General features: G+C 48.4%; 1 protein-coding gene and 1 long non-coding RNA gene across 7 annotated transcripts in view; one reads left to right on the plus strand and one right to left on the minus strand.

Moving 5' to 3' along the window:
* PROSER2 (proline and serine rich 2) overlaps window positions 1–13,818 on the plus strand; it is a 45,027-nt gene extending 31,209 nt beyond the window's left edge. For all 4 annotated transcript variants that reach the window (XM_047065863.1, XM_047065861.1, XM_047065862.1 and 1 more), the window contains exons 3-4: window positions 10,039–10,291; window positions 12,321–13,818. In XM_047065863.1, coding sequence (XP_046921819.1) covers window positions 10,039–10,291; window positions 12,321–13,354 — 1,287 coding nt within the window. In that variant the 3' untranslated portion in view covers window positions 13,355–13,818. The remainder of the gene's footprint in view (window positions 1–10,038; window positions 10,292–12,320) is intronic.
* Window positions 324–27,091, minus strand: LOC124501569 (uncharacterized). Of its 3 annotated transcripts, none has more exons than XR_006959787.1 (5): window positions 26,924–27,091; window positions 24,071–24,163; window positions 22,566–22,704; window positions 16,816–16,968; window positions 324–811 (listed from the first exon to the last, which is right to left on the minus strand). It is a non-coding gene; the product is annotated as an uncharacterized LOC124501569 (long non-coding RNA). The 3 variants fall into 3 exon arrangements; XR_006959786.1 differs by lacking the exon at window positions 324–811 and adding an exon at window positions 15,030–15,765; XR_006959785.1 differs by lacking the exon at window positions 324–811 and having other exon boundaries at window positions 16,547–16,968.
* Between the last annotated feature and the right edge of the window lie 402 nt (window positions 27,092–27,493).

Raw genomic sequence — 27,493 nt, forward strand, 5'->3', positions numbered from 1 at the left:
AATTAAACATTAAAAAAATTATTTTAACGTTTCCATCACCCCCAAAGATACCCCGTGCCCTTTAGCAGTCACTCCGTGTTTCCCTCCAGTTCCCTCTCACCTACTTCCTGGCTCTACACACTTGCCTGTTCCCACCTCTGTGCGCTCCACGCACTGCCTCTTCCTCAAGGCCCGTCTCCCTCTCTCGCATCCCTGCCTGGGGGATGGGCGGCACCAGCATCTCGGTGGGGGGGGGGGGAACAGGAGGAACAGACGGGGCATGTGCCCCTTTCCTGGCCCTGAAGACCCTGTTCCCCTGCCCTCGGCACTGGGCTCTTCTCTGTTTCTGCCTTCTCCTCCCCTCCCAGGTGCAGGCAGAGGCCCGGTTCATGTGGAGGGCAGCTTCTTGTCTGGGGAATCAGGCAGCAGACTGAACCCGCAGCTTTTTTGGGGGGGCCGCGCCCCACAGGTCAGCGCTCAAGGCCAGGCTGAGCACACAGAAGGCGCGTGGGCACACACACCAGGCTCACGGCCTGTACCAGCCTCTAGCCCCAGGGAGAGACCTCAGAGGGGTGAGGATGCAAGAATCTGAGTTTTTGAGGACCCCGGCCTCTGAGCTTGGATAAGTATGTCATTAGAAACAGAAATGAGGTGAACAAAGCAAAAAGCAAGAATAGACTAATTCTAGTCTCGGCCACGCCATGGAGTAGTTAGCAGCTGTATGACCCTCGGAGTCATTTCATTGCCTCTGAACCCGGCGTCACATCTTCCAGTGAAGGAGCTGGACTGATTGATCGGTGTGTTGTGTCTTTCGTCCTGTGGGTCCTGGAATCTGTCTCAGAACACAAAATGGTTGTGTAGGGCCTGCCCTTTCTAAGTCCATTTTCTTTTCTTTTTTTTTTAATAATATGTTTTTAAATGTTTGTTTATTTTCAGAGAGAGAGAGCACGAGTGCCCACAGGTGGGGAGGGGCAGAGAGAGAGAGAGAGAATCCCCAGAGGCCTCCACACTGTCAAGTGCAGACTCACTGTTGACACAGGGCTCGATCCCACGAGCCATGGGATCATGACCTGAGCTGAAATCAAGAGTCGGACACTTAACTGACTGAGCCACCCAGGCACTCCCTAAGCCTATTTTCCAAATGAAATCTTACGTTGGGACTTCTTGCTTTGATATTGGATTAGATCTGTCGGGGTTTTATGCTCTGTTCGTATTTTCGCCCCTCACTTGGTGTCAGAAGTCGGCATGTGTCTTAAGCTGAAGGGCTGTTACAGGCCAGTTGCCCGTTTAATTTTACTGTCTGTACACCTAACCAAAGTAGATTCTCTAAGAAACTTGTGCATAGCCCTATCGAAACGCTGAATTGGGGAAGGCAGAGTAGGAGGAAGAGGGTAGAGAGCATTAATATATTTCCTCAGACGTTTTATTTGATGATGGTTGTTACCACTATCGCATCATCCTAACCACCCGTGATGGTTGTAATTATTAATTACAGGGGCCTCTGTTATGCTAAGAGCACTAGTGATTTTAGACTTGCAGGGTTTTTCTGTTCCATCACTGTGCTAAACCACTCCGCCTGGAGAGGAGACACATTTGACATGTCTTACGGCGAGTCTGGGGAAGCAGGAGAGTTAGGAGGCTGAGTGCTGAATGCATAGGGGACAGGGTGGTCTGGCAAGATGGAGGTATGTGGGGGAAAGATGAGGCAGGAATGCCCTACACCATACACTGTGACCCTCCAGATGATCCCACCAGTGTTCAAGAAATTCTAGAAAAATCACAAAATGAACGGTGTCGCTGGATTTCGGAGGAAGCTTTCCTGTTCTGGTTGGCAGAGGGACAAAGCAGACAGACATGGCGAGGAGGCAGCTGACGTTTTGGTCACAGTGACGAGACAGCCTGTAAGCTCTGTGGGTGGTTCAGGGGTGCCTCCCACACAAGGCTCCTCTTTAAGGGTGAACACCCTGGTGGGGCTGCAGCCCTGGGAGAGGGACAGCTACGGGAGAGAAGCTAATAGGAGGTCCTGGTTCTCTGTTTTATTTGTTTCCCTCTTTTTTAAGTTTATTTATTATTTATTTTGAGAGAGAGGGGGCGTGGAGAGGCAATGAGGGAGGGGAAGAGAGAGCACGTGAGTGGGGGAGGGGCAGAGGCGAGGGAGAGAGAGAATCCCAGTCAGGCTTCATGTTGTCAGCACAGAGCCTGACGCGGCCTCCAACTCAGGAACCATGAGATCATGACCTGAGCCAAAGTCGGACGCTTAACCAGCCGAGCCAACCAGGTGCCCCTGATTCTACACTTTAAATCTCTGTCAAATCTCGTCTCCTCCTCTGTTCCCATCACCCCTGCTCTAGTTTAGGTGACCCTTGAAATCTCATCCAGGTTGCTTCCCACATTCGCTGTTCCTCACACGATAGCCAACGTGACCTCTTTGGACACAGATATAACTGCCCCCCTGTGTTTGACTCTCACCCACTTCTTTCAGACTTTTGGCAGATATCATTTCCTCACCAAAGTTTTCCAGATCAGACCCCTTTCCCAAAAGTGGGGATTGGTACCCATTTCCTTAACACCCTGTAGTCACCTCATCAGAGCCATTTCTAGACTCTGAAGTAAATACCTGTTTTCCCATCTAAAGCCCTCTTTAGATGATCAACTACACAGCAAGAACTTTATTTACGCTGTTGTACTTACATTGCCCGTGTTCAATAGATACTCAAATATTTGCATGTATGATTCAGTAGATGCTATGGAGTAGGCTGGAAGTGTGGTCACATTTAACTCGGACCATAAAGGATAGGTAAGAGGTGGCTATGCAGGGACAGGCACTGATGATGTGAACACGGGCACGGGAGATGTCAGGTGGTTTGATCTGATTAGAGTTCGGAGCAAGAGTTGGCAAACTACAGCCTGTGGACCAAATCTAGGCCCCCACCTGTGGTTTTTTTTTGTTGTTGTTTATATATTTTTGAGAGAGAGAGAGCAGAAAGAGCATGAGCAGGGAGGGCCAGAGATAGAGGGAGACATAGAAACCAAAGCAGGCTCCAGGCTCTGAGCCATCAGCACAGAGCCTGACATGGGGCTCGAACCCACAACCGCGAGATCATTGACCCAAGCTGAAATTGGACATTCAACTGACTGAGCCACCCAGGCACCCCTGGACCCTCACTGTCTTTGTAAAGATTTATTGTCACAAAGCTAGACCCGTTCGTTAACATACTGTACATTCACACTACATGGGCAGAGTTGAGTAGTTGCCATGGTAAAGCCTGCAGAACCTAAAACATTTACTCCCTGTCCCCTTACGGAGGAAGTTACCACCCCTGCAGTAGAGGAGAAAGGGGACAGCAGTAAAGAGATGAAATGTGAAAAGTAGGTAGGGCTGGATCCTGGAATTCTCAGAATAAAGTGTAAATTCCTTAGTCACGTGTTCTGTAGATGACCATATTGGGTTTTTTAAAACCTATTTCTCTTTCCCTTGGCCCAGTGCTCAATAGAAGATAGTCAGGAACGCTTTATGCCCATTTTCCCTCACAGTACCTTGCCCCTCTTCTGATGCCTTTCACACTGATCCTGTTTTTACAGGGAGTGTTGAAGTTTTCAGGGACTGTACACTGCTAGGTATGCAGACTGATAAAATTACACGGATCTAGTTAATATGAACCTGCTCTAATTTGAGCTAGAGAAAAAGTATTCTTAAACTCAGTCTTTCCTCCCCACCCCACCCCCAAAACATCTCAGGAAAGGTGGAGCAAAAAGATAAGCTAAGAACTAACATTAAAATCCTAGGGCACATTGTTCCAAAAGTTGACATTTAAAAAAATTTTTTTAATGTTTATTATTTAGTTTTGAAAAAGAGAATGAGAGCAGGGGAGGGGCAGAGAGAAAGAGGGAGACACAGAATCCGAAGCAGACTCCAGGCTCTGAACTGTCAGCACAGAGCCCAAGGTGGGGCTCAGACCCACACACTGCAAGACCATCACCTGAACCGAAGTCAGACGTTCAACCGACTGAGCCACCCAGGTGCTTGTAAAACTTGACATTTTAAAAAGATATATACAAAACCTGATGGCAAAAAGAGGAAAATTCCAGGCCAGTCTGTCTTGTGAACAGAGATGCAGAAAGTCTAAACAAAATATTAGCAAATCAAATTCAGTGATGTATAAAACAGATAGCATCACAACCAGATTGGACGTGTTCCAAGAATGCAAGGTTGGTTTAATATTTGAAAATCAATCATTGCAATTCAGCTCTTGGACAGAATAAAGGAGAAAAGGGATATGATCGTCTCTCCTCAGCCTCCTCGGCCACAGCATCCTTTATGTGGGGAGTTGTCCTGTACACTGTGGGATGTGGAACACCGCTCCTGGCCTCCACCCCTAGATGCCAGCGGTGCCCACCCATCTGTGACAACCAGAAGTGTTTCCAGGCACTGCCAAATGCCCTGTGAAGGGGAACCTCTCCACCTGCTGAGAACGACTATAATACATAAAAAGAGATTTGACAAAATCCAAAACCCACTCATTATCTTAAAAACAAACACACTTCGGGTGCCTGGGTGGCTCAGTTGGTTGAGCGTCTGACTTCGGCTCAGGTCACGATCTCACAGTTTGTGAGTTCGAGCTCCATGTCGGGCTCTGTGCTGACAGCTCAGAGCCTGGAGCCTGCTTCAGATTCTGTGTCTCCTCTCTCTCTGCCCCACCCCCACTCACGCTTTGTCTCACTCTGTTTCTCAAAAATAAATAAATGTAAAAAAAAATGTTTAAACAGACAAACAAACACACTTGGGGCACCTGGGTGGCTCGGGCTGGGAAACTGCAAGACATTCTCAAGAGAAGTCACAGAACCGGGGCGCCTGGGTGGTTCAGTCGGTTAAGCCGCCAACTTCGGCTCAGGTCATGATCTCGCGGTCCGTGAGTTCAAGCCCCGCGTCAGGCTCTGTGCTGACAGCTCAGAGCCTGGAGCCTGTTTCAGATTCTGTGTCTCCCTGTCTCTGACCCTCCCCCGTTCATGCTCTGTCTCTCTCTGTCTCAAAAATAAATAAATGTTAAAAAAAAATTTTTTTTAAAGAGAAGTCACAGAACCAAATCAGTGCCTACCCAACATTAGCACGTCAGTATTTCCCAGAGTGTATGTTAACACAGAGACTGGAGGCCCTTAATGTTCCTGATGCAGCAGATCGAAGGTGGGGCCCAAGCATTTGTAGTTCTAGGTGCTGTGGCTGCTGGTCGAAGGGCCACAGTGTGAGAGCCACTAATCTGAGTGAGGGCGTGTACCATATTAGAGGAGTCAGAACGTTGGAAAATTCAGTTCTCCTCAACTTGAGGACCTTCTGTGTAGTCCCCATCAAAGTCCCGGCAGAGGGGTATATGTGTGTGTGTGTGTGTGTGTGTGTGTGTGTGTGTGTGTGTGTGTAGCTGGGTGTCTGGAAACTGACAAGCTGATACTAAAATTTACATGGAAGTAAAAAGGGTCGAAAGAGCTATCACAGACTTAAAGACAAACAGCAGAACTGGAGGGCTTTAAACTACCAGATCTGGAGACTTGTAATAATTAAAACAATGTTTTAGGGGTTCCTCGGTGGCTCAGTCGGTTAAGCGACAGACTTGGGCTCAGGTCACGATCTCACATTTGTGAGTTCAAGCCCCACGTTCGGCTCTCTGCTGTCAATGCAGAGCCTGCTTCAGATCTTTGTCTCCCTCTCTTTCTGCCCCTCCCCTGCTCATGCGTACACGTTTATTTTTCTCTCTCAAAAATAAACATTTTAAAAAAAGAAACAATGTATTAGTGGTATATGAGTAGACAAGTAGACAAACAGATAAGAGAATTCATAAACAGACAGACACGTACACTGTCATTTGACTTACAACCAAGGGAATATGCAGTGTTCAGGGATGGTATTTTCAAGGTCCGGTGCTGGACAATTGGATGTCAACTTAGAAAACAATGAGGGGCGCCTGGGTGGCTCAGTCTGTTAAGCATCTGACTCTTGATTTCCATTCTGGTCATGATCTCGTGGTTGTGAGTTCGAGCCCCACGGCAGGCTGTGCACTGACAGTTTGGAACCTGCTTGGGATTCTCTCTCCCCCTCTCTCCTGCTTGCCTGCTATCTCTCTCTCTCCAAAATAAATAAATAAATAAACATTAAAAAAAGAAAGAAGACAATGACTCTTGACCTCACGCCATACATAAAAGTTCATTCCAGATTAATTGTCACACTGAATATGGAAAGTTAAAAATAATGCTTCTAGAATAAAACAGGTGAGTATCTCCATGACCATGGAGTTGGTAGTGGTTTCCTAAATAGGACACAAAAAACTCTAACCATGAAACATTATGCTACATTAAAATTAAGGACTAGCCATCACAAGACTCCCATTAAGAGAGAGAAAAGGGAAGCTAGTGAGTAGTGGCCGATACTTGTAATAAATATTTCCAGTAAAAGATTTCTATCTAGTATGTATAGTCCTGTATTTTTAAAAAGACAACTGGATAGAAAAATAGGCAAAAGAATTGAACAGGCACTTCGTACGAGGATCTCCAAATGGCCAGTTAAGTATCATGGGGAAAAAACATGGCCCAACACTGTTCATCTTCTTGGGAACGGACGGGACATCAGAATGAGACTCGCGTATGCCAGCTGTATGGGGAGAACAAGCAGGCGTGCCCATGGGAGTCACACTGGGACAGGCAATTTGGAGAACTATTTGTATCTACTATAATGGACACATATCTGTGACCCAGCACTTGTATATAGGTTTATATCTGGTGGATGTGTATTGCTTATTCTCCCGAGCCGCATTCTGCTCTGTCTCCTGACCCAACCCATGCTGTGGATCTCTCTCCAGAGACTTTCCATTCTGTCTGCCCACCGAACCCGGCTGCAGACAGGTGCCTTTCCCTGAATCCTCCGGCCTTGAGGATCAAGCTAATACAGTCAAGCCCGGTGGAGACATTTGCGTGTATTCTTGGGTTAATTATACCAAAAACAAATGGATGCCTTAAACGAAAGAACGGTCACTAAATCTGTGGAGCCAGCAGGCTCTGGGATGGTCTGGGAGTCAGGTGCTTTGGGCGGGCTGGCGGGCATTTGCGTAACCTCTCAGATCCCAGTGTGAAAAGCATTCCCCTGCACCGCCTGGGTCAGCTCTTAACTGAGTTTGCTCCCACACCTTTTCTGTTGTTTTATCAAAGTTCACACTCATAGAGGGTCAAGTAGCTTCAAAGTGTTATGAAAAGCACCCCTCCCCCAACTTCCTACTCACTAGAGGACACAACTTTTAACTCCTACCCATTTGTTATTTGCTTTCTAATTGACATTTTACTCTATATCCTCCCAGTATTTTATGTATGTGGGTATATATTAAGTATGCACATACTTGAGAGACAACTCTTACTTTCCATCTGCATTTTTCTCACTTAGCATTACATTGTTCGGAAAACACCATTTAAGATTCCTGTGTAATATTCTGTCTGTGAATGTGCCTTGATTTGTTTAACCATACCCTTATTGTTGGACATTTTTTTTAATGTTTATTTATTTATTTTGAGAGAGAGCGAGGGAGTAAAGGAGATGCAGAGAGAGGGAGAGAGAGAATCCCAAGCAGGCTCCATACTGTTAGCACAGAGCCTGATACAGGGCTCGATCTCACAACCACGAGATCATGACCAGAGCAGAAATCAAAGAGTCAGACGCTTAACCAACTGAGCCACCCAGGCACCCCTGGACGTTTTTGTTCTCTCACTACTGTGAATATGAATATAATTAATATATGTGTGTGTGTGTGTGTGTGTGTGTGTGTGTGTGCATGTAGGTGTGTGTATGTGTGCACGTTACTCTAGGTAAATGGGTTCATAGATATGTGATTTTTCTCATAACCATAGTTTTCTATGGTTAATAACCTTTCGGGTTTTATTTGCTTGCTTTGTGCTCTCAGCCCTCTGGCTTGCTGTGCATCAGACTGGTTGTTGTCTGCACGGCTGACGTTCCCGGGGATGTCAGTTGAGTCCCGAGATCCCCTTTGGCTTTCTCTCGTCCTCCCCTGGTCCTGTGTTGTTTCTTGGTTTACTCCCTCGTCTAGGGGAAAACCACATTCTCCTACCACCCTGCAGAAGCTTTCTGAGAAAGGCATATGTGGGGGATGCACTGTGTAGACCTCGCGTGTCTTAAAACATCTTTATTCTACCATAACCTTAATTTGGTTAGGCGTAGAATTCTAGTTCTCTGTTCACTCCGAATCTTAAAGGAATCATGACACTATCTTCTGGCTTCCTGCTGAGAAGTCTGTTGCTGTTCTGATTCCTGGTCTTTTGTTTTGTGACCTGTTTTTTCTCTCTGGGGAGCTTTCACGATCTTGCCCTCCAGTGTCGGTGTCCTGAGATTTCACAGGGACGTCCCTCAGCCCTCATAGGTCTGTTTCATTCTTGTTCATTAGATTTTCTGATGGCCCCTTTACATTCGGAAACTCAGGTCTCTCAGCCCAGGGGCCTCTCCTTATTTTACTTATTTATTTTGATTACCTTCTTCCCCTCTACTTTTCTGATTTATCTTTCTGGAGCTCTCATTATTTCAGATGTTGGCCCTCCCATACTTATCCTCTGATTTTCTTATCTTCCTTATTTTAAAACAAATTTTGACTATTTATTTTACTTTACTAGTTTCTCCACTTTACCTTGTAGGCTTTTATTTCGTTTTTCAGTCCTGTGGTCCAAGTGTTAATTTCGAAGAGCTGTGTTTTTGTCTTGTGGGTTTTTTTTTTTAAATAAGATCATACTCTGGTTTCTCTTCAGATCGCATAAATCTTTCGCCTTTTAAATAAGATCATATTCTTGATGGATTCAGTATCTCCACAACTCTCTGAGGATATGAATGGTAATCTTGTTGAAATTGTCATCATTCTGCATAGTTTGTTTTTGTAAATTGCTTTCTTTTCCTTTTTGTCTGTTCGGCTGCGTCTTTCATGGTGAGACTCCGTGATCCTTAGGCGTGTGCACATGTTTAAGAGGAGAACATTGAGAAGCTGGTCAGAAATCAGGGGGTTTGTTGACTGTCCTCTCCCCTGTAGGGGCATGTGGCTGAGCTGCTTCGTTGGGGAGCCCATGGTGTCGGCCCCTTTGGCCCTTGGATTCAGATACCTCAGGGAAGACTTCCAGACTTCAGTCCAGAGGGCATCAGGTTGGCTTCCTTTACTGCTCGTTTTCATTGTGGTCTCTCACTGTCAACTCTGCTTCAGATCCCTCTTTTACCTTCTTTTTAAAAACATCTAGTTTTCTGCCGGGATGACCTCATTCCTGCTGAACCACTTCTGCTCTTTATACAGAAGTGGCCCTTCCTCTTGGCCCTCTTGGCCCCGCTCCTCTTGGCCCCGCTCCCAGTACCCTCAGCACCTGCGAGGGGGGAGGGGGGCGAGAGGCTCCCTTGTACTCAGCAGGTGGGTCACCGGCTTCCCACAGCTGCTAAAAATCAGATTCCTTGGATCTCCAGAGTCGGCTGCACCTGTCCTGCGGCTGCCTAACTTCCCACACTCTGTTACTGCTGTCTCTTTTCCTCTTCTTTTTTGTCTTTGTGATTGGTGCCTCCCAACAAAAATGAATCCCATTATTGTTTTCGTGAGGTTTCTGGAGGAAAGGAAGCTAAATATGTGCATTCATGGCCACTGTCTTTATCCAAAGATGTCCCCCACTGCTATTGTGGGAAGACATCAGAGAGCAGGAAGTTGAGAACAGTGTTCCTTCCCAAGGAGGCTTGGAGAAGAATTCTTTTTCTGTCATTGACTCCCTAGGAGCCATAAGACTGGAGTTAATAATAGATTCTAAGACACTTTATTTGCTACAGTTTCTTGGCAGCGTTCTTTTTCACGCAGGTACCACGGGGAGGACACAGGCACGGGTTTGTCAGTGGGCCACCTGAATGGCAGATCCTCCCCGACGGGAACTTGTAGAGGGACGCGGATTCCACCCAGGGCTCTGCAAGAGATCCTGACTTTGTCATGGCTTCTCTCTTCAGCAAAACAACTGTTTGCTTTCTCCCTTCCGTTCCCAACCCCCACACCCGTTACACAGGATGATGAGAGCCTCAAGTACCTGACACATGAGGAAAAGGATGTCATCCTGTTTTTTGAAGAGACTATTGATTCCCTGGAAGACGATTGTGAGGAGCAAGTCCTGTGTGACAGCGGCGTGCACTCCCACTCTCCAGGGTCTCTGGACGAGAGCGCTTCCAGTCACTCGGAGCCAGGAGATGTCATCGATTTAGTGCAGCCGGCACCTGAGGAGGGGGAACACGAGTTCCTCCCGGCTGTGACTGAGACAGCAGGTGAGGAGCAAAGCCCAGTCCCCAGCCTCTGACTCGGTTCGTTAGTGTCGTTCGGGACACTGTGGTCTTCCCGTGTGCGTGCCAGTGTGGACGCTGTGGGGGTTTTTGCAGGGTGGAGTTTGAGTGTCCAACCAGTAGATGCTTTCGTAGCATATTAGGAGATAACACATGAAGGGAAAGTTCAGAGGAACTAGAATAAAGAATGAGACTGGCAGACCATATGAATCTATTTCATATACAGTAAAACCTTGGTTTGTGAGCATAATTCGTTCCAGAAACATGCTTGTAATCCAAAGCACTCGTATATCAAAGCGAATTTCAAGAACCATTGGCTCGGTTGTGATCACGTACTACTGATATCAGTCTTGCTCGTTTATTAAGTTAAAATTTATTGGAAACGTTTGCCTGCCTTGGGGCGCCTGGGTGGCTCAGTGTCCAACTTCAGCTCAGTTAAGTGTCCAACTTCAGCTCAGGTCATGATCTCACGGCTTTTGAGTCTGAGCCCTGTGTCAGGCTCTGTGCTGACAGATAGCTCAGAGCCTGGAGCCTGCTTCCGATTCTGTGTCTCCCTCTCTCTCTGCCCCATCCCTGCTCGCACTCTGTCTCTCAAAAATGAATAAAAATTTTTTTTAATATTTAAAAAAAAAAGAAACGTTTGCTCATCTTGTGGAACACTCGCAGAACATGTTACTTGCAACCCAAGGCTTTACTGTATAGTAAAAAGAAAGAAAGAAAATTGGAATTGACTTCCAGGTATAACAATTCATTCTACAAACAGAACATACAAGGTTCTGTTTATATATATATTTTAGCCTGTGAGGTTTGATCTCAGATTTTGAACAATCTTATGCCCCCTCTTTCTATGGCATGACTTCCCAAGGTGGGAGTATTTGGGCTAAAAAGTTAGCTGGTTCAGGAAAACAGGAAAAGGGAAGCAAGAGTTTGGCTTAGTGTCTACTTTGCAGGTCTGTTGGATTCAGGGCAGCCTCAAAGGAGAGGCGTGCTTTTTGTCCTTTGAGTGCTGTGAGAAGAGCAAGGGGGTGATGAGGTGGGATTGTCTTGCACTGTTTCTCCTAACTGGAAAAGATGTTGGAAATAAACATAGCAAGGGGATAAGGATTAGAAAGGAGGAGGGAAAAACAGAAGGGAAAGTATTTTGGCTCTTACTACAAAATACTGCCATTTGTCACAAGCGTCTAGAAATACTTTTTCTCCCTCTGTGTGCGTGTGTGCGCGCGTGAGGCTGTGCATTACACCGATTTCACAGACTGGGGTTCCAGACTCCAGATGAGGAGCTTAGTTTACAGCCGTGTCTTCAAAGAAGAGACTTAATTACAGATGTCCCGTTTTTATCACACGTCTTTGAAGTGTAGTTCCTAAAATGCATTTGAACCTGCTGGTCATTTAAAAGTGCCAGATCATCTGCTTGTGCCAAGGAAAACACTTATGGAGAGAAAGCCGCCTTGCCCATCAGTGTCTAACATGATACTTCCACAGCGGTTTTAAGTGCCTGCCCCAGCAGGCGTTGGGTGAAATTCTGACGATACAGGGATAAAAATTAGACACGGCTTACAGTTTTGCAGTGGGAGACAGATGCGTGATTGTAAGTGAAAATAGTGTTGGGTGACCTGCGATCAGTATCTGTTTAGGCGGAGGAGGATGCCACCCGTCCGTCCCGTCTCCATTTTCCCTCGGTGACACCCCCTCCCAGGAGGGTTATCGTTCCCTCCTGTTTACTCGCCTCTTTAGAAGCCTGCGTGCGCGTGCGCGGTGTGCGTCCCAGGTCCCGAGCATTCAGACGCGAGTCTTTCACCGTCACTGATAGGTTCCTTCTCGCCAAGTAGGGGGTGAGACTCACCCAGGACCTTCTCCTTCACTGTTCCGGGGAGTTTAGGTAACAGGAGGTGCTGCCGCTGACAATGGCATTATGTCCCCCTGGGGGGGCCCTCTTAAATTCAGCGAGAAGGCAATGGGATGCATTTATTTTTACATAAGGTGGTAGCTTATGAAGATTCTGCCTCCTTTTCAGGGGCTGGCCCTGCCGGGAAGGAAGACAGTCCTGTCCTCGAATGCGGGAAACCAGAAGCCCAGGGTCGTCCATCACCAGACCCCGAGGCTCCAGAGGCCCCTCCTGTGCTGCCCTCCCAGCCGGTGGCCGCCTCGGCGACAGAGCCCCCCAGGAGAGAGCTGCCGGCCTCCGCTGCTCCCGCGGAGCACCCCAAACTGCCCCGCTCCGTTCCCACCCCCCTGGTTATCGCTCAGAAAATGTCCGAGAAGTTGGCGGGAAGTGAAACATTTTCACCGGCGTCCCCCACCGAGGAGGGCAGGCCCGGGGAGTGGAGGACGCTGCCCTCGGCGACCCCTCGGACGGGGGGCCGCCTCCCGTGGCACAGACACCCGGCGCAGCCGGTGCCCAAGGTTCACCGCTTCCCCAGCAACATCAGCGTGACCAACAGCGCGGGGAAGGAGTTCAACAAGACCATCTCCAGGGCGGCGGTCAGCGTGCAGGAGCGGAAGGCCCGGGTGTTGGCCAACATCAACGGGGTCTCTTTCCTGTCCCCGGGGGACCCTGAAGGCCGGGCCCCCGGGGGTGACCTCGCGGAGCAGGGGAGCAGCGGCTCTCCGGAGCAGGGGCCGCGTGGCCGGAGCGAGGCCGGCCCCGTCCATGAAGCCGTGTCCGTGCAGGCCGGCGGGCAGCCCGGCGCTCAGCGGTCCCGAGGCGTGCAGACGGAACGGTCCCCGCCGCTGGCCAACGGCTTCCAGAGCATCCACGACGTCCTGAAGAGCGAGCCCAGTGCCTTCGTCTCGACCGGAAAAACTGTCACCTTCCGTCCAGACCCGGCTCTCACCAGCAAACTCGCTCGCCAGAACGCCAGCAAGAGCTTTTATGAGCACCGGCAGCCGGACTGCGGCCAGGATGCTAGGAAGCGGTCAGGCTCACTGCCCAGGGCTGTGGGCTTCAGACCCCAGGGCATCACCGTCCAGTTCTCTGGCCGCGGTTCCACGGAGGAGGCCCGCCGGGAGGCCCTGCGGAAGCTCGGCCTCCTCAAGGAGAACTTGTGATGGAGAATGAGACTGGGGCTGGGGAGGCTGGGTGGCCAGGGCAGGGGGTGTGCACGTAAGGGGCGGAGCAACAGCCTCCGTGTTGTGCCCTGTGCAGGGCGACACGTGACAGGTGCCAGGACTCCGTGGTCTGGGCCGAGGGACTGGGGACAGTAAGTGCCACCCGGCTCTGTGGCCGCATCTGAGTAGGAATAGCCTTCTGTGAAAGACAGTCCGGCCCCATATCTTGTCTTCCTTTTTCCGGGGGCTCAGAGAATAACCGTTAACACCCGAAATGCCATCCTATCTTTTGAGGATTCAGAAGGAGGGGGATTGGGTCTGATTTGTTATTCTTCAGTCCCTAATGTTGACTTTTATCCCAAGGACGTGACACGCAAGCCAGTTTAGGTCTCTTACACTCAGTTATCTATGACAGGGATCTCCCCCTCCTTTTCTAAGAAAATAAAAACGAAATGCCTGTTTAATTTTCGTAATGTCTTCAAATACATCTTTGGGTCGTCTGTTTGGTTCTGAAGGATAAAGGATGGTGTGTTAGCCCTAGACGTGCCTTTGTTTCTGGGTAGAATTTGGTTTGCCTGTTTTTTAATTGAAAATTGAAATGAAACCTTTAGAGTATGATTTACTATAATTTTGAGTTCTGGGAGTGGAATGGAAAAGGGTGGATTTGGAAAAGGTGGTAATTTTCAGAAAGCAAGTCTGATCAGACCGTGGGGGCCATGTCACTGGGGGATACGTGGATGAGTGTGTATTGTGTATATACGTGTACATAATACGTGTTTATAGAAGCCTATGTGCGCGCACACGCACACACACACACACAGGTATCGTATGTGCACACACACACATTCATTAGTACACATACATAAACTTCTTAAAACCCTATCAAGTGACTACATGATGCGAGGCATGCCTTCCCGTTCCCTTGACAGATGCTGCTGTCCCAGCTGTGATGGGTGACATCGAGACTGGCACCTTGAAAAGGGCACATCTCCATAATCAAAGTGCTTCCTCCTCACCCATAAGTTGCTCTGTACACAAGGAGAGTAATAGCCCAGGTAGGCTTCCAGATAAGCAGACAGTTCCTTCTTTAGAGAAGAACACTTTTAAGAGACGTATCACCAAATTTTAACCTGCTTTCAGCTTATCACCCAATTTTAGTTGTGCATGTTCCAAGGCAGCTACCGAACAGACGGAAACAAATTCTTAAGACCCCTTCGTGTTCTGGGAGCGAGACCTTGGGATTAGTTTTCGAGGGGAAAAAGCAGCAAACTGGTTTACACAATGTGAAAAGAACTATATTCTCCCAGACTATGTTTTACAAGCTGAGTTGTAGCCGCGAGCATTATTAAAACTATTTAAGGCTGGAGTCTTAAGCCTCTAAAAATAGACTGGGAAGGGCCATGCTTTTAAGTCACGCCCTTCTGTTATTCTGTCTCAGCCAGTGTCACAGAATGAGTTTCTTCCTGTTGAGTATTTCAGTTCATACTTTTAAATGTGCTGTGAAGTGCGTCCTTTATAGTATTCGTATATAGTATGTATCTGCCTTATAGCAAGTTACATAAAATGATTGTCATTTTTTTCTTAGAACTATAGTTTTTAGTGTCTCATCCGGCCCGTGTCCTCCTGAAATAATCTTATAGACTCTTGACGGATTTAATTTAAATAGGTGCTTTGATTTTTTTTGGTTTTGAAAATAGTTTTTATTGTACTCCTATTTATGTTGCATTTGTTTGAAGAAGTCTTGAGGGATGTATTACCTTTTTACAAAGTGAGATGCCATACATGGTGTTTCAAATTAGAGGGTCTTGATTATGGCTGACATTTTAAACATCCTTTAAATACGAGGATTATCTCTTTTAAGTTATCCTATGACTTCATTGTGATTAAGGTTAACTTGACTATATAGGAGTATATTTGTTCTCATAATGACATTTTTGGAAAAATAAATGTAGAGATTTAAGTATAAACAGCTTTGTTTTTGCATTTTATACTTACACTCAGTTATTTTAAGTGGTTATAACCTTTCCTTCTATTTATTCATAATTATACTGGCTATTACTCTGGTCATTTCTTGGGCCCCGAACCCTAGTAATTAAAGCCATGTTTTGTATGAGGCTCAAATTACAGCTGCTGATGAACTAACTCCTGTATGTGTGCGTATCACATTAACAAAAACATCTAGTTTGCAAAGAGGCATTAGACATTCACAAGGGGTCATCTTCAAGGGAATTGTAAGGACCACATTTCAAAGCAAAATTGTAACGAAAAGAAAAGATGAATCTTAAGTGCCTAATTGTTTTCAAAGTGATACCTGTAAATCACTCTCCATTTATCTTAATAGTTGAAATCAGGGGGAAGAAAATTTTTTGCTTTTAGGAGGGTGTGTACACATGGCCAAACCAGAGTCTCACCTGCAAACAGTAATACTTAGCAGTTACCAGAGTGAAGCATCTGTCCCGGCCCCCCTCCTGCCCGCTCCGCTGGGTGACTTCTCTGTGCCTGCTAATCCACACAAAACTGGCAGAAAGTCTGATCTCTGCTTTCCTCACCCCAGCTCACACTGTCCTCTCACAAGCCCTGTTGAGGCACAGGGTGTCCTTGAGTCTCTCAAAGTGCACATGGCCTGAGCCTGCTCCAGTATAGGGTTCTTCATGCAAGATTCCTCATGGGGGGGCCCCCACATGGGCTCCCCTTTTGAAACCAGCTTTCATGGAGAGCTTAGCGGAGTTCATAAGTGAGGCCTCAAGGGACCCTTAGGATTGGCCTTTTTATTTGTAAAAAATCAGAAACGGGGAGCCCTGGGGTGGCTCAGTCACTGAATGTCCAACTCTTGGTTTCAGCTCAGTCATGATCTTGTGGTTTGTGGGTTTGAGCCCCGTGTTAGGCTCTGCACTGACCATGCAGAGCCTGCTTGGGAACCTGTCTCCCTCTCTCTCTGCCCCTCCCCTGCTCTCTCTCTCTCTCTCTCTCTCTCTCAATAATAAATAAAAATTTTTTTAATCAGAAATGTGTTCTCTTATTAAATTCCAACCGCTCTGGCTATGAGGACTCTGACTCTTCAGAGGATTTGGTGGTGATGTTTTTCGTACAGGTGATCTAAGAAATCAGTTCTTTATGTTTATTCAAGAGGAATGAAGAGAGAGAAACAAGATAAATATGAAAACAATACACTCTTATCAAGAAACGTGTACCTGCTGTGCTGTTTCCCTAAACGAGGTAGCAGAATGAGGCATTGTTTCTTCTTGGAGTGATTTTTATCGCCTGGGCAAGTTTTAATAAACTTTTCTCCCTCGACTCTCCCTTGGGTTCTTAAATGTTTGTCATCAAACCCCTGGGTTCTCTGAAGGCATGCAACTTGTTTTCGTGTTTTTCCCCTGCTCCCGCTGGGGTGACCCCACTGCCCGCCCACCCCCCCCCCCCCCAGGGGCAGGAGGAAGGGGAGGCGTGCGAGGAATGCTCACCTGTGAAAGGTTCGTGTTGTCATTGAAATGACAAGCCACCAAACAGGTTCTGTTTGTTCTCTTCACAGCAAGGCTTTCTCTGGCTTTACCGTATGGGAATGAGCTCGTATCCTTTTCTAATCTCCTCGCTGGACAAGCCCTGCTCTCAGATACCTGAGAAAAGAGAAGGCCGGGCTGTGAGTCGCCGTGTCCTGGGAAGATGGGGACTCTGCAACAGAGGCCGCTGGCCGTGTGTCTGCGCCAGGAATGCGGCCACTTGCTGACCAGGCCCGCAGGGTTCGCCCTCTTCCCCATGAGCGGAAGCGCTGCTGGGGATAAATCTGTCCCTCCGCCCAGAGAAGAATCCGGGCAGTGGGATGGAGACCAGAGGGCACTTCCCAGCCCACGCTTTTTAGCATTAAGAATGGTCAACCTTTGTGTGTGAATGTTTCTAGTCCTTCTAAAATGTCTCTTTATTGAAAAAAAAAAAAAAAAAGGTAACAAAACCCTTCCCTACATGTTCCAGATCCTAACACTTAAGAAATACCAAGCACTGCCATCAGCAGCCAGCTCACCCTCTTCCTGGCTACTGGCCTTTTGGGGAGGCCACTGCTGACCCCAGGAGCCAGGCAGACACCCATCACCGCACCTGCCAGCCGGGCTCTGTAAAGATTGCTTCTTATTATCTAGCCCATATGAACTTTCAGTCAACAATGAGCTAATGCAGGGGAAACATGGTGATTTCCAGAAATGGCCCAGAAAACCGAAATGGCACAAGGCTGTAAGAACCATAAATGGCCCTACGGTGGGAGCAGGGTCCACCCCTCCCTGAGAACCGTGTGATCCTGGGACGCCTCCTGGTGTTGTTTTCTGCCTTCCAGATTCCTTGGCAGTCCCCCAGGCCTGTCTGCCGTGGCCCCCCACAGGCCTTTCTGCTTTGGGGGTGTGCCAGGATCTAGAGCAAAACCGAGTCTGAAGGAATCTCCCGGCCCCACTGGTTGAGTTCGAGGTAGCTTTTCCTGACTCCCTCCGCTTCTTCAAGCTCCATGAAGCCAGCTACTTCCCCAGCTGAACTTGCTTCTGAGGTTCAGAAAACCTTTTCCAACGGAAGACCCACCCTTGGAAGGGCCTCGGGGTCTGCTCTCTGGGCGCTGGAGCTCCTAGCGTGGTGGCTTAGGTTCAGAATTCAGGGGTCACCCCCCTCCCATGCCCCCCTGCCACCTGCTGTAAAGGCTGTGGCTGTGCTGTCCGACCCCAGGCCAGAGGTAGGAATTCACATTTGGAAGCAGAGGTTAATGGAACTTCGTCCTTGATAAACACGTCACACTCCATAAACCAGCCTCCCAGTATTTGTGTGTGAAGCACTGTGCCAAGGGTAACAATAACCTGAGTTCTGGAAATGCCTTTAAGGGGTGGGGCTGAGTAGACGAGGAATCTGTGTCAGGCATAAAGGCTGCAGAGAACAGGGAGCTCTGTGCGCACACATGCGTGTATGCCTGCACGTGCATGCACACTAGCATCTAGGTGACCAGTTGGTTGGTTTCTGTCCTCGGCACCTGCTGATCGTTTCTGAGTGGTGTGCACCCCTGGAGCATTGGGGCGCGCTGCCAGAGGCTTACCTTTGTTACCCAAGGTGCATTCTGGCGCCCGGGGTCTTTGTAGAACTACGTAAATCCTTAGAGGAGCCACACACCGATGAGTTACTGATAGGGCAATGCTAGAAGGTTCTCTTCTGCTTCCCACTGGTCCTCCCGTTGTATAGTTTCCTGGTCCATGAGATAGGACCGAGTTTATCCTTTCACTTAGATGGTGTGGAAACATTTTGAATTTGGGGGAAATAACCTCTACCTTGTGAAGATTTTTTTCAAAGAGCAGAAAGTTTCTGGAAGGGCCTCCCGGAGTTGCTGGGGCACCACGACCAGGCTCTTCCCGACTCACAGTCTGTGTGTTTGTGACACTTCTTGTGAGGCCCTTTATTTTTCAGTCCAATCTTAAAGACCAAATGAACTCAATTAAAATGTTAATAATGTACAACAGTTGCCTGGAACTAGTAATTTGTGAAGCTTAGGAGTTGAACCAAGTGGTGCCAAGTATGAGACTGTTCACAGATTCACTCAGCAAATCTCCGCGTCCTGTCTGTATGCCGGGCACTATGAGTGGTACTAAATATTACCACCTAGTCCTCGTGGCTGCCTGCAGGTGGGGGTGTGACAACCCCTTACAGATGAGAAAATGCAGCCTTCTCCCCTCTTCAGCAGGGATGGGGGGGCTAGTAGGTCCATACCCTGGTTTCAGGGGGTGCAAATGCCCCGCTCTCCACACCCTCTGAAGCTGCCCAAGCTGCTGCAGGCTGAGGCTTGCCAGCTGTCCCTTCTCCCTGGCGTGGAGAGGGCTAACCCTCCCCAGGGTCCCCGAGATCACCATCTCCTTTCCCCTCAACACAGCCCTTCTTGTCCTGCACGGAGCCACTTCCCGAAGCGTTCTGTCTGCCTGCCACTCACTGGGGCTCGTCCCTGATGTGCAGCTACGCCTCAGCTCCCAGGGACCAGAGGGCGGGGCGTCTATAGGGAAAGAAGGGAAGGCAGGTGAAGACGAGTCATTCCCGCCAGTCAGGCTTGGTGGAGAGAGCATTACAGTGGGCTGTGCAGAGCTGGAGAGAGGAATGGGACTGTGTCTCTGGGCCTGGGAAAGGCCTTTCAGCGGGCTGGGGTTCTTGGAGCTGCTGCGGGTGACCCTTGCCTCGGGGGATCCAGTTCAAAGCAGGTTCCATGCCTCCACTCCCTCCTTCAGGACTTGCTTTTGGAATCCGGAATTGCCAGTCGTGGTTTCCAACACCCACGTTGTGCAGGACTCCCATGCACACACAGCACACGCAGCTAGCCGAGTTCACCGGGGACATTGCCCAATCTGCTCCTTGGCAGTCCTTTGAAGTTGTGGTTGTTACTGGAAAGGCAGCCAGGCTCCAGTGGAAAGTCCGGGACCCGGCTACACAGAGCATCAGTGCTCTGAGCAGGGCAAGGCAGAGCAGCGGCCCATGCCTGGCCTCAGCCTCACCCTCTGCTAGAGATCACCCAGCTCAGGGTGCTGGGGCTAGCCTTTATCACCCCATTTTATTTATTCATTCATTTATTTTTGAGAGAGAGCATGAGCAGGGGAGGGGCAGAGACAGGGTGGGACAGAGGATCCGAAGCCGGCTCTGCACTGACAGCAGAGAGCCCTATGCGGGGCTTGAACTCATGAACTGTGAGATCATGACCTGAGCTGAAGTCGGACGCTTCACCGACTGAGCCACCCGGGCGCTCCCATCTCCCCATTTTAAATCTCTAACCAGATTTCACTCAAGACACAACTTCAGCACAAAGTGGCGGTCCTTCCCCGATCATGTCGGAAGTCAGGACTAGTCTGCCGACATTCGTAGGTGGAGTTTTGTCTACATTTTATTGGGATGTGCCAGCTCAGAGAACTGGGCATCTCCATGCCTTGAGAGGCTCTAGCCTTCATCTAATAACGAATGTTGCTGGGGTTAAATTATGTTTTGGTTCATTTCTTCCAGGAATAACTACTTTCAGTGCCAGTTTGGGCCAGATTTAAAAATTACTCAATTTTATCTTTTAAACCAGCTTTTTTTTTTTTCCTCAGCTTAATCATCCACGTGCACAGTGATTCCAAATGACCACTTGCTATTTCTAGAAGTCAGATCCACCTTCGGAGGTATACTTTGCACTCAGTGTGCTCTATGCAATTCCAGGCTCCACACGAGCCCCACAGGGCTTTATGAGGAGCAGAGACCATTAAGAAGACTGAGCATGTCGGACCCACAGACAGAAAGGCCTTCAGAGGCTATGGGAGCCGCCTCCAGAGGCTTACGGGGCTGTCAGAATGGATAATTCTGTGCAGCCGGAGAAATTCTACAAAGAGAGACTTGAGCTGCACACAGGGAGCTCTCGAGGGGTTAGAGCTGACTGAAAGGAAAGAAGTGTTCACAGGAGTGTGAGTCCCATGGCCATGTGGGTGTACAAACAGATGGTGCAAGGGCACTGGAGGAGGAAAGCAATAGGAATTGTACTCAGTGTCGCCCCTTCCAAATCTGAGATTTTGTGATGGTTCATGTAGAGCAGGCTTTGTTGTTATCCTGACCTGAGTTTGAATCCCAGCCCTATGATAGTCGGCTGTGTGACTTAACTTCTCTGAGCCTCACTTCCTTCACCTGAAAAAATGGGGGTGACCTATACTCACCTCATAAGGCTGTTGTAAGGACTGAATGAGATCACATACGTCAAGTGTAGGCCTGGCACAACACCTTCACCAACATCATCACCATCACCACCACCATCACCACCACCCATCATCACCATCACCACTATGACTTTCATCTCCACAATTATCATGATCACCATCATCAGAACCATCCTTACCATCATCACCAACATCGACACCATCATCACCAACATCACTGTCACCACCACCATCATCACCACCCATCATCACCATCACCACCAGCATCAATATCACCACCATTATCTTGATCACCATTATCATTACCATCTCCACCTTATCGTCATTACCACCACAAAACCCGCATGAGAATTCCTACAGAGACTTCTGGAATGGCCATGAGCAAGTACAGTGCCATGAGGGGTGAGTAGGCACTAGCCTAATAGCCTCATTCAGACATGACTGCTCACCATGGCCCCATTCCTACATGCAGTCCTGTGGTTACTTCAGCAATGAAACGAGTTTTAGATTTAAATTCCACTGCCTACTGAGAAACAGAATTTTGCCGCTTTCTAAAAATAGGTCTCCAGAGCTTATTTTTCTTCCCCAGAACTGGGTAGGTCTGGCTTCCTGCTTAGATATACAACATCAGAGGACTCCCTCTTCCAAGTTCACACTTTTCCACGTCTCCTTTACTTTCCCTGTGGGACTCACAGAGCTCCTCTCAGAGCTGGGCCCTCCCGCCCCCTCCTGAGGCCTCCTCCCAGATGAGGAAGTGCGCAGCCCAGCCTAGCGCCCGAAAGGCTCCAGGGAACACTGGGGGATTGTGTACCCCTTGGCACCTTGGCTGCCTCGCTGCCAAGAAGGAAGTGCCTATTTTGAGTTGCTGGTCTGGCCAGGCTGTGGCCCTCAGACTTTCCATCCCACACAGCCAGTCCTGGCAGAGGGAGGTGCTGGGGCAGAGGGAGGGGGGCCTCTCAGCCAGAGCTTCCAGGGCGGCCGCCGGGAAGCAGGTGGAGTGATCCGGGCCCCAGTCACACCTATCTCAGGAGGCCCCCAGGCCGGCTCCCTTCCTTTGCAGAAAGGTGGAGGGGGTCCAGGAACTCTTCTTACTAAGTCACCGTTTCTCAGCCCATCGGGACCCAAGCCAGCTCTCCTTCCAGAGTGTAGTGCTTAGACCCTGCATCCCTCCCTCCAAGAAATGTTCTCCTGGAGCCTTCCTCTGCAACTTGACCTCCCTTGCTCTGAGTGGACCCATCATGGCTTTCTCGGTAGTCCTATGGCGGTGGGGATTGCAGGTGCCACCTGGTACGACTAAGAGTGGGCAGCATCCCATAGGAAGACCCGGGCTTAAAAGTCCACTGCAGTGCTCACCAGTCATAGGCACTCTCGGGTGAGCGATTCTGAAACACTGAATGAGATAACAGATGTGCATAACTTCTGAAAACTGTAAGAGTGGTATCGCCTAGGGCAGTGTTTCTCAAAGTGTGGTTCCTCTGGCCAGCAGAATAAACATCATCAGGAAATCTGTTAGAATTGCAACTTAGCAGACTCACCTCAGATCTGAACGAGAAACTGGAGGTGGGACCCAGGAGTTGATTTGAGCGAGCCCTCCATGGATGTGAGTCTGAGGCAGTGGGCTAGTGAACAGAAAACAGACCCCGCCTTCTAAGGTGCGCAGCTGCGGGAGGTAACCTGAAATGCAGAATAGGTGCTGAGCGTACTACCCTGGAAGGTAGGGACCATGTCCTACCATGTGCATCCCCAATGCCTGGTGTGGCACCTGGCATATAGTAGGCGTTTAATTAATAGCCCTTACATAGAATAAGTGTGTGGACACTAAAAGACAAGAGTAGCTCAGAAGTCTTACAATGAGTGTGTGTTATTTTTATAACTGAGAAAGCAGATAATCCCATTTAAGGAAGAGAAGGGGGTGCGGGGGGAGAGAGAGAAAAAACCAGTGGACGTGGGCCACTCTCTTGGTCCTGTCCATGACGACTACAGGGGAGAGGATCAGTGGAAACCTTCATGCAGACAAGGGGCCTATAACCCCCCCACTGCATCTCTGGGTCTGCCTTGAGTGGACCAAGAGGTCACAGGTTGGCTGTGATCAGCGTCCATTGGTTCATCCTATGAGTACGGGAGCATCTATTATGTGCTGTCCCTAAGGACCAAGGATGGACTAGTGAGCAGGGTACACACAGTCCCATGCTTGCAAGCTGGCAGCCCAGGGAGAAGACCGACAGATAAACACAGTAACTGCAAGAAGGTATGACAGCATTGGGGCACCTGGGTGGCTCAGTCAGTTAAGCGTCCAGCTTTGGCTCAGGTCATGATCTTCTGGTTCGTGAGTTCAAGCCCCACGTCGGGTTCTGCTGACAGCTCAGAGCCTGGAGCCTGCTTCAGATTCTGTGTCTCCCTCTCTTCCTGCCCCTCCCCTGCTCATGCTCTGCCTCTCTCTCTCTCTCTCTCTCTCTGTCTCTCAAAAATAAATATTTTTAAAAAAGAAGAAGGTATGACAGCACTGTGACAGGGGAAATACAGAGGACAGAGGAGGAGGCAGAGGGCAGGAAAGGGCTCCTGTCAGGGTAGGTGGCCAAACTGACTTGAAGGGCACACAGGAGTTAATGGGTCTATGAGGTGAGAAGAGTGTCCCAGGCAGAGGGCATGGCCTGTACAAAGACCAGGGGCAAGTGGGGACTAAAGCAGTCAGCAGGGGAGGGCACAGGTTGGGGGGGGGGGGTAGCAGGCACCCAGTGCTGGTAGAAGACATGATGTAAGGCAGGGGGGCAATCCTTGCCACAGAACTTGCAGTCTAGCCATCATTCAACAAACACTTTCTAGATGCTGGGGAGACAGCAGAACAGAGACAGAGCACAAAATAAGACTCTTGGGGGGCTTACATCCTAGTGGCCAAGACAGAAGCCAACAAACCACAAAGCCAAGAACAGTGCTTCAAGGAGAGGGGTAAGCAGAAGTCACGGAGGGAACACCTGGCAAGGGAGAATTGGTGAAGGCAGTGTCATGACAGGTGGGTAGAGTCAGGAACATGCCAGCTCACCTCCACATCACCCCACCACTCAGGGCTCTGTGACTTCAACCGGATGGTTCCAGAATGCTGGTTTGTAATCAGAGAAAGGAAAAACTGCCACGCCTTCAGGGGAGGAAGAAAAGGACAAAAATTACTCTGCTGTGCTATGCTATCCTAATAATACACTTACATATATTATGCATACTCTGTATACTATCCACACTATACAATGCTATATGTTAATGCTATGTTATACTTTACATAGCATACTATGCTGTACATATTATACTACACATGGTATAGTATAGCATAATATACATACATACATAGTATAGTATAGCAAAGTATGCATAGTACAATATGTATAATATAGTATGGCACAGTATGTGTAATATAGCATGTTATATACTATGTATGTAGTAGTATATGCTATGCCATACATATGTATACGGATTACACTATACATACTTTACTATGTATACTACACATATCACACTATACATACTTTGTATGCTAATGCTATATTATGCTACACATATTGTACTATACATACTATACTCTGCTATACTGTGCTATACATATACTATACATACTGTACTATGCTGTAATAATACTATACTAATACTATACCATACACACTATGCTATACTAATGCTTTATAATATGCTATACCATACCATACCATACCATGCCATATTATACCATACTAGAGACTATACTATGCTATACATACTATACTATATATACTATATTACACCATGCCATATACTATACTGTGCTATACTACGCTATACACATATTAGACATATATGCTAATACTATACTATACCTGTTATATTATACATACTATGCTATATTAAGCCCATACTATACATACTGTGCTATAGTATAGTCTAATGCCTGACACAATCCACACTCACAAATATTTGTGGGACTGAGTTAAGGTTTCTCCAGCTGAGAATGGGGGTGTGGTGGTATCTTTTCTGCTTGCCTTTGGGGCTTGAGTTCTATGACCTGAGAGTCTCCCTTCCAGACCTGGTTCTCTCTCCCTTCAAGTCCCAGACCTGTCCAGATACTCTCAGAGGGAAGTGGTAAATGACAGGACCCGGGAGGGGTGCTTGTGGGTGAAACATCAGCCAGGTTAATGACGGTTAATGGGAGACTGAACCCCACACGCCAGCCATACCTGCTGATCCTCTAATGAAGGAGGATGTTTGGTGGGCGTACCTGCCGGGCTGGTGGCCTCAGGAGGCCCCACCACGGGTGGGTCTTAACCAGCTCCGCACTGAAATGCGGCTTTGAACAAAATCCACCTCAGATCCACATTGTATTCTATACTTCTGAAAAAGTGTTCGGGAGGTCGTATGCACAGGGAAAATGAAGACGGGCTCTTGGCCCAGCCCCTCCACCGACAAGCTACGCAGCCTGGTCCAAGTCACCTGCCACATCTCAGCTTCCTCAGTGTATTGGTCAGGACAGATTAGGCTACACTGTGGTAACAAGGGAACCCCATGACTTTAGTGGCTGAGCAAAATAAAAGCTTCTTTTACTCAAAGTCACTTCGCGGGTCAGGAATCCTCCTTTGTCATGTGGCTACCTCACCAGGAACACTGGGTCCCTAGATCAGGGAAGGAAGAGGCTTCTGGGGGGTCTTGTCTGACAGGGGCTGGCATTACTCATACCACACACACACATAACCTACCTGAACTCATTACATGGCCACACCCCAGTGCAAGAGGGCCTGGAATGCAGTCCCTCCCCAGGAAGAGAAAATGCATGGAAAGTGCACAGCGTCACCTTCATTGGCTCAACTACTGAATCCATAAATTATTTCATTACATGTAGGGAGGGGTACATAATATGCACCAGGCATTAAGTGTTAGAACTACAGAGTTGTCCTTGTCCTCAAGAAGTTCGGTAGGTGAGGGGCGCTTGGGGGGCTCCGTCAGTTAAGTAAGCGTCCAACTTCCGCTCAGGGCATGATCTCACAGTTCGTGGGTTTGAGCCCTACATCAGGCTCTATGCTGACAGCTCGGAGTCCGGAACCCATTTCAGATTCTGTCTCCCTCTCTCTCTGCCCCTCTCCTGCTTGTGCTCTCTCTCTCTTTCAAAAATAAATAAACATTAAAAAAAATAAAGAAGTTCAGAAGGTGAGACATACTACATAGTTTATTTATTTTTTTTAATGTTTATTTATTTTTGAGAGAGAGACAGAGCACGAGCAGGGGAGGGGCAGAGAGAGGGGGAGACACAGAATCCAAAGCAGGATCCAGCCTCTGAGCTGTGAGCACAGAGCCCAACACGGGGTTTGAACTCACGGACTGCCAGATCATGACCTGAGCTGAAGGCAGACACTCAACTGACTGAGCCACCCTGGTGCCCCCTATTCTCCTTAAATCTGATATGTGATCTGTTTGTAAACTCTCCCTTTCGTACTAATTTATATCTATGAAACTGAAACCTCTTTTCACATGAGCAACTTCTTTGCTAAACCAGGTAAGTTTTCAAATGCTGTGGCGATGTTCCCTCTATTTTTTGGATGATTCATAATGTAACAGCAAGGGATGCAAAATACGCTCTTACGTTTAACCCGAATTACTAACATCTTCCTTCTCACATCACTTTCTGAAGTAGAGACAATCACTAAAACAGCCAATCAAGCCCTGGGTTATAGGATGGGCCATTTCAATGGGGGAGCTGCCCCCCACTGCGGCCAATTTCCAGCCACCAACCTGACATCGCTCGAGACAGAGGTGGAAAGCAAGCTACGGAAGCAAACCAGCCCACGGTATTGCCGCAAAACACAGAGGAGACGTGAACAACATCAAGAGCATAGAAAACAGCAATGCAATTAGGAAGTGCTGAATTTAGGGTATTTATTACCTTAGTTAATTGTAAGTTCAAATCATTTAATTTTAAGATGCTGGCTGTGTTTCACAGATGGCCTGTAGAATTCCCCAAAACCTAACAGTCTGGCCAGCCAGGACAAGCCAGCTCTCGCCTGCAGTCAGAGGCAGGTCAGAGGAGGCAGGAGCTCCGCCTGAGTAGAAGCAAGCATTGTGGTTATTCCAGAAGGGGAAGGAAGGACCGCACAGGCTGGTTGCAACACTGGGGAAGTATGAAATGACCAGTGTTGGGAGAGGGTGGCCACACAGCCCTGGTGACCCGGATAGTGTCTCTCTGCCTGTGGTCACTGTCCCACAGTCCCCTTTTATTTTCAAAAGTGCTTTGTTAGGGACGGAAATGATACGGCTTCCCTATGCTAAGTGAAGCCCTGCGGCCTTCCTGGGACCCCAGAACCTCGGGATGTGTGTGGGGTTGGGGAAGGAAAGGCTGGTTGGTGGGCAGAGAAGCCAGGTAGCAGTGGGTGGAGGAGGAGGAGGGAAGAAAATGGTGGTAGTGACCACGGAGGTCATGTCCTGGGAAGTTGGGAGAGAAAGGGAATCCCCCCGG

This window comes from Lynx rufus, unplaced genomic scaffold (genome assembly GCF_022079265.1).
Source record: "Lynx rufus isolate CCGP_SWC_20201006 ecotype Redwood Valley unplaced genomic scaffold, mLynRuf1.p SCAF_7, whole genome shotgun sequence".
NCBI lineage: Eukaryota > Metazoa > Chordata > Mammalia > Carnivora > Felidae > Lynx > Lynx rufus.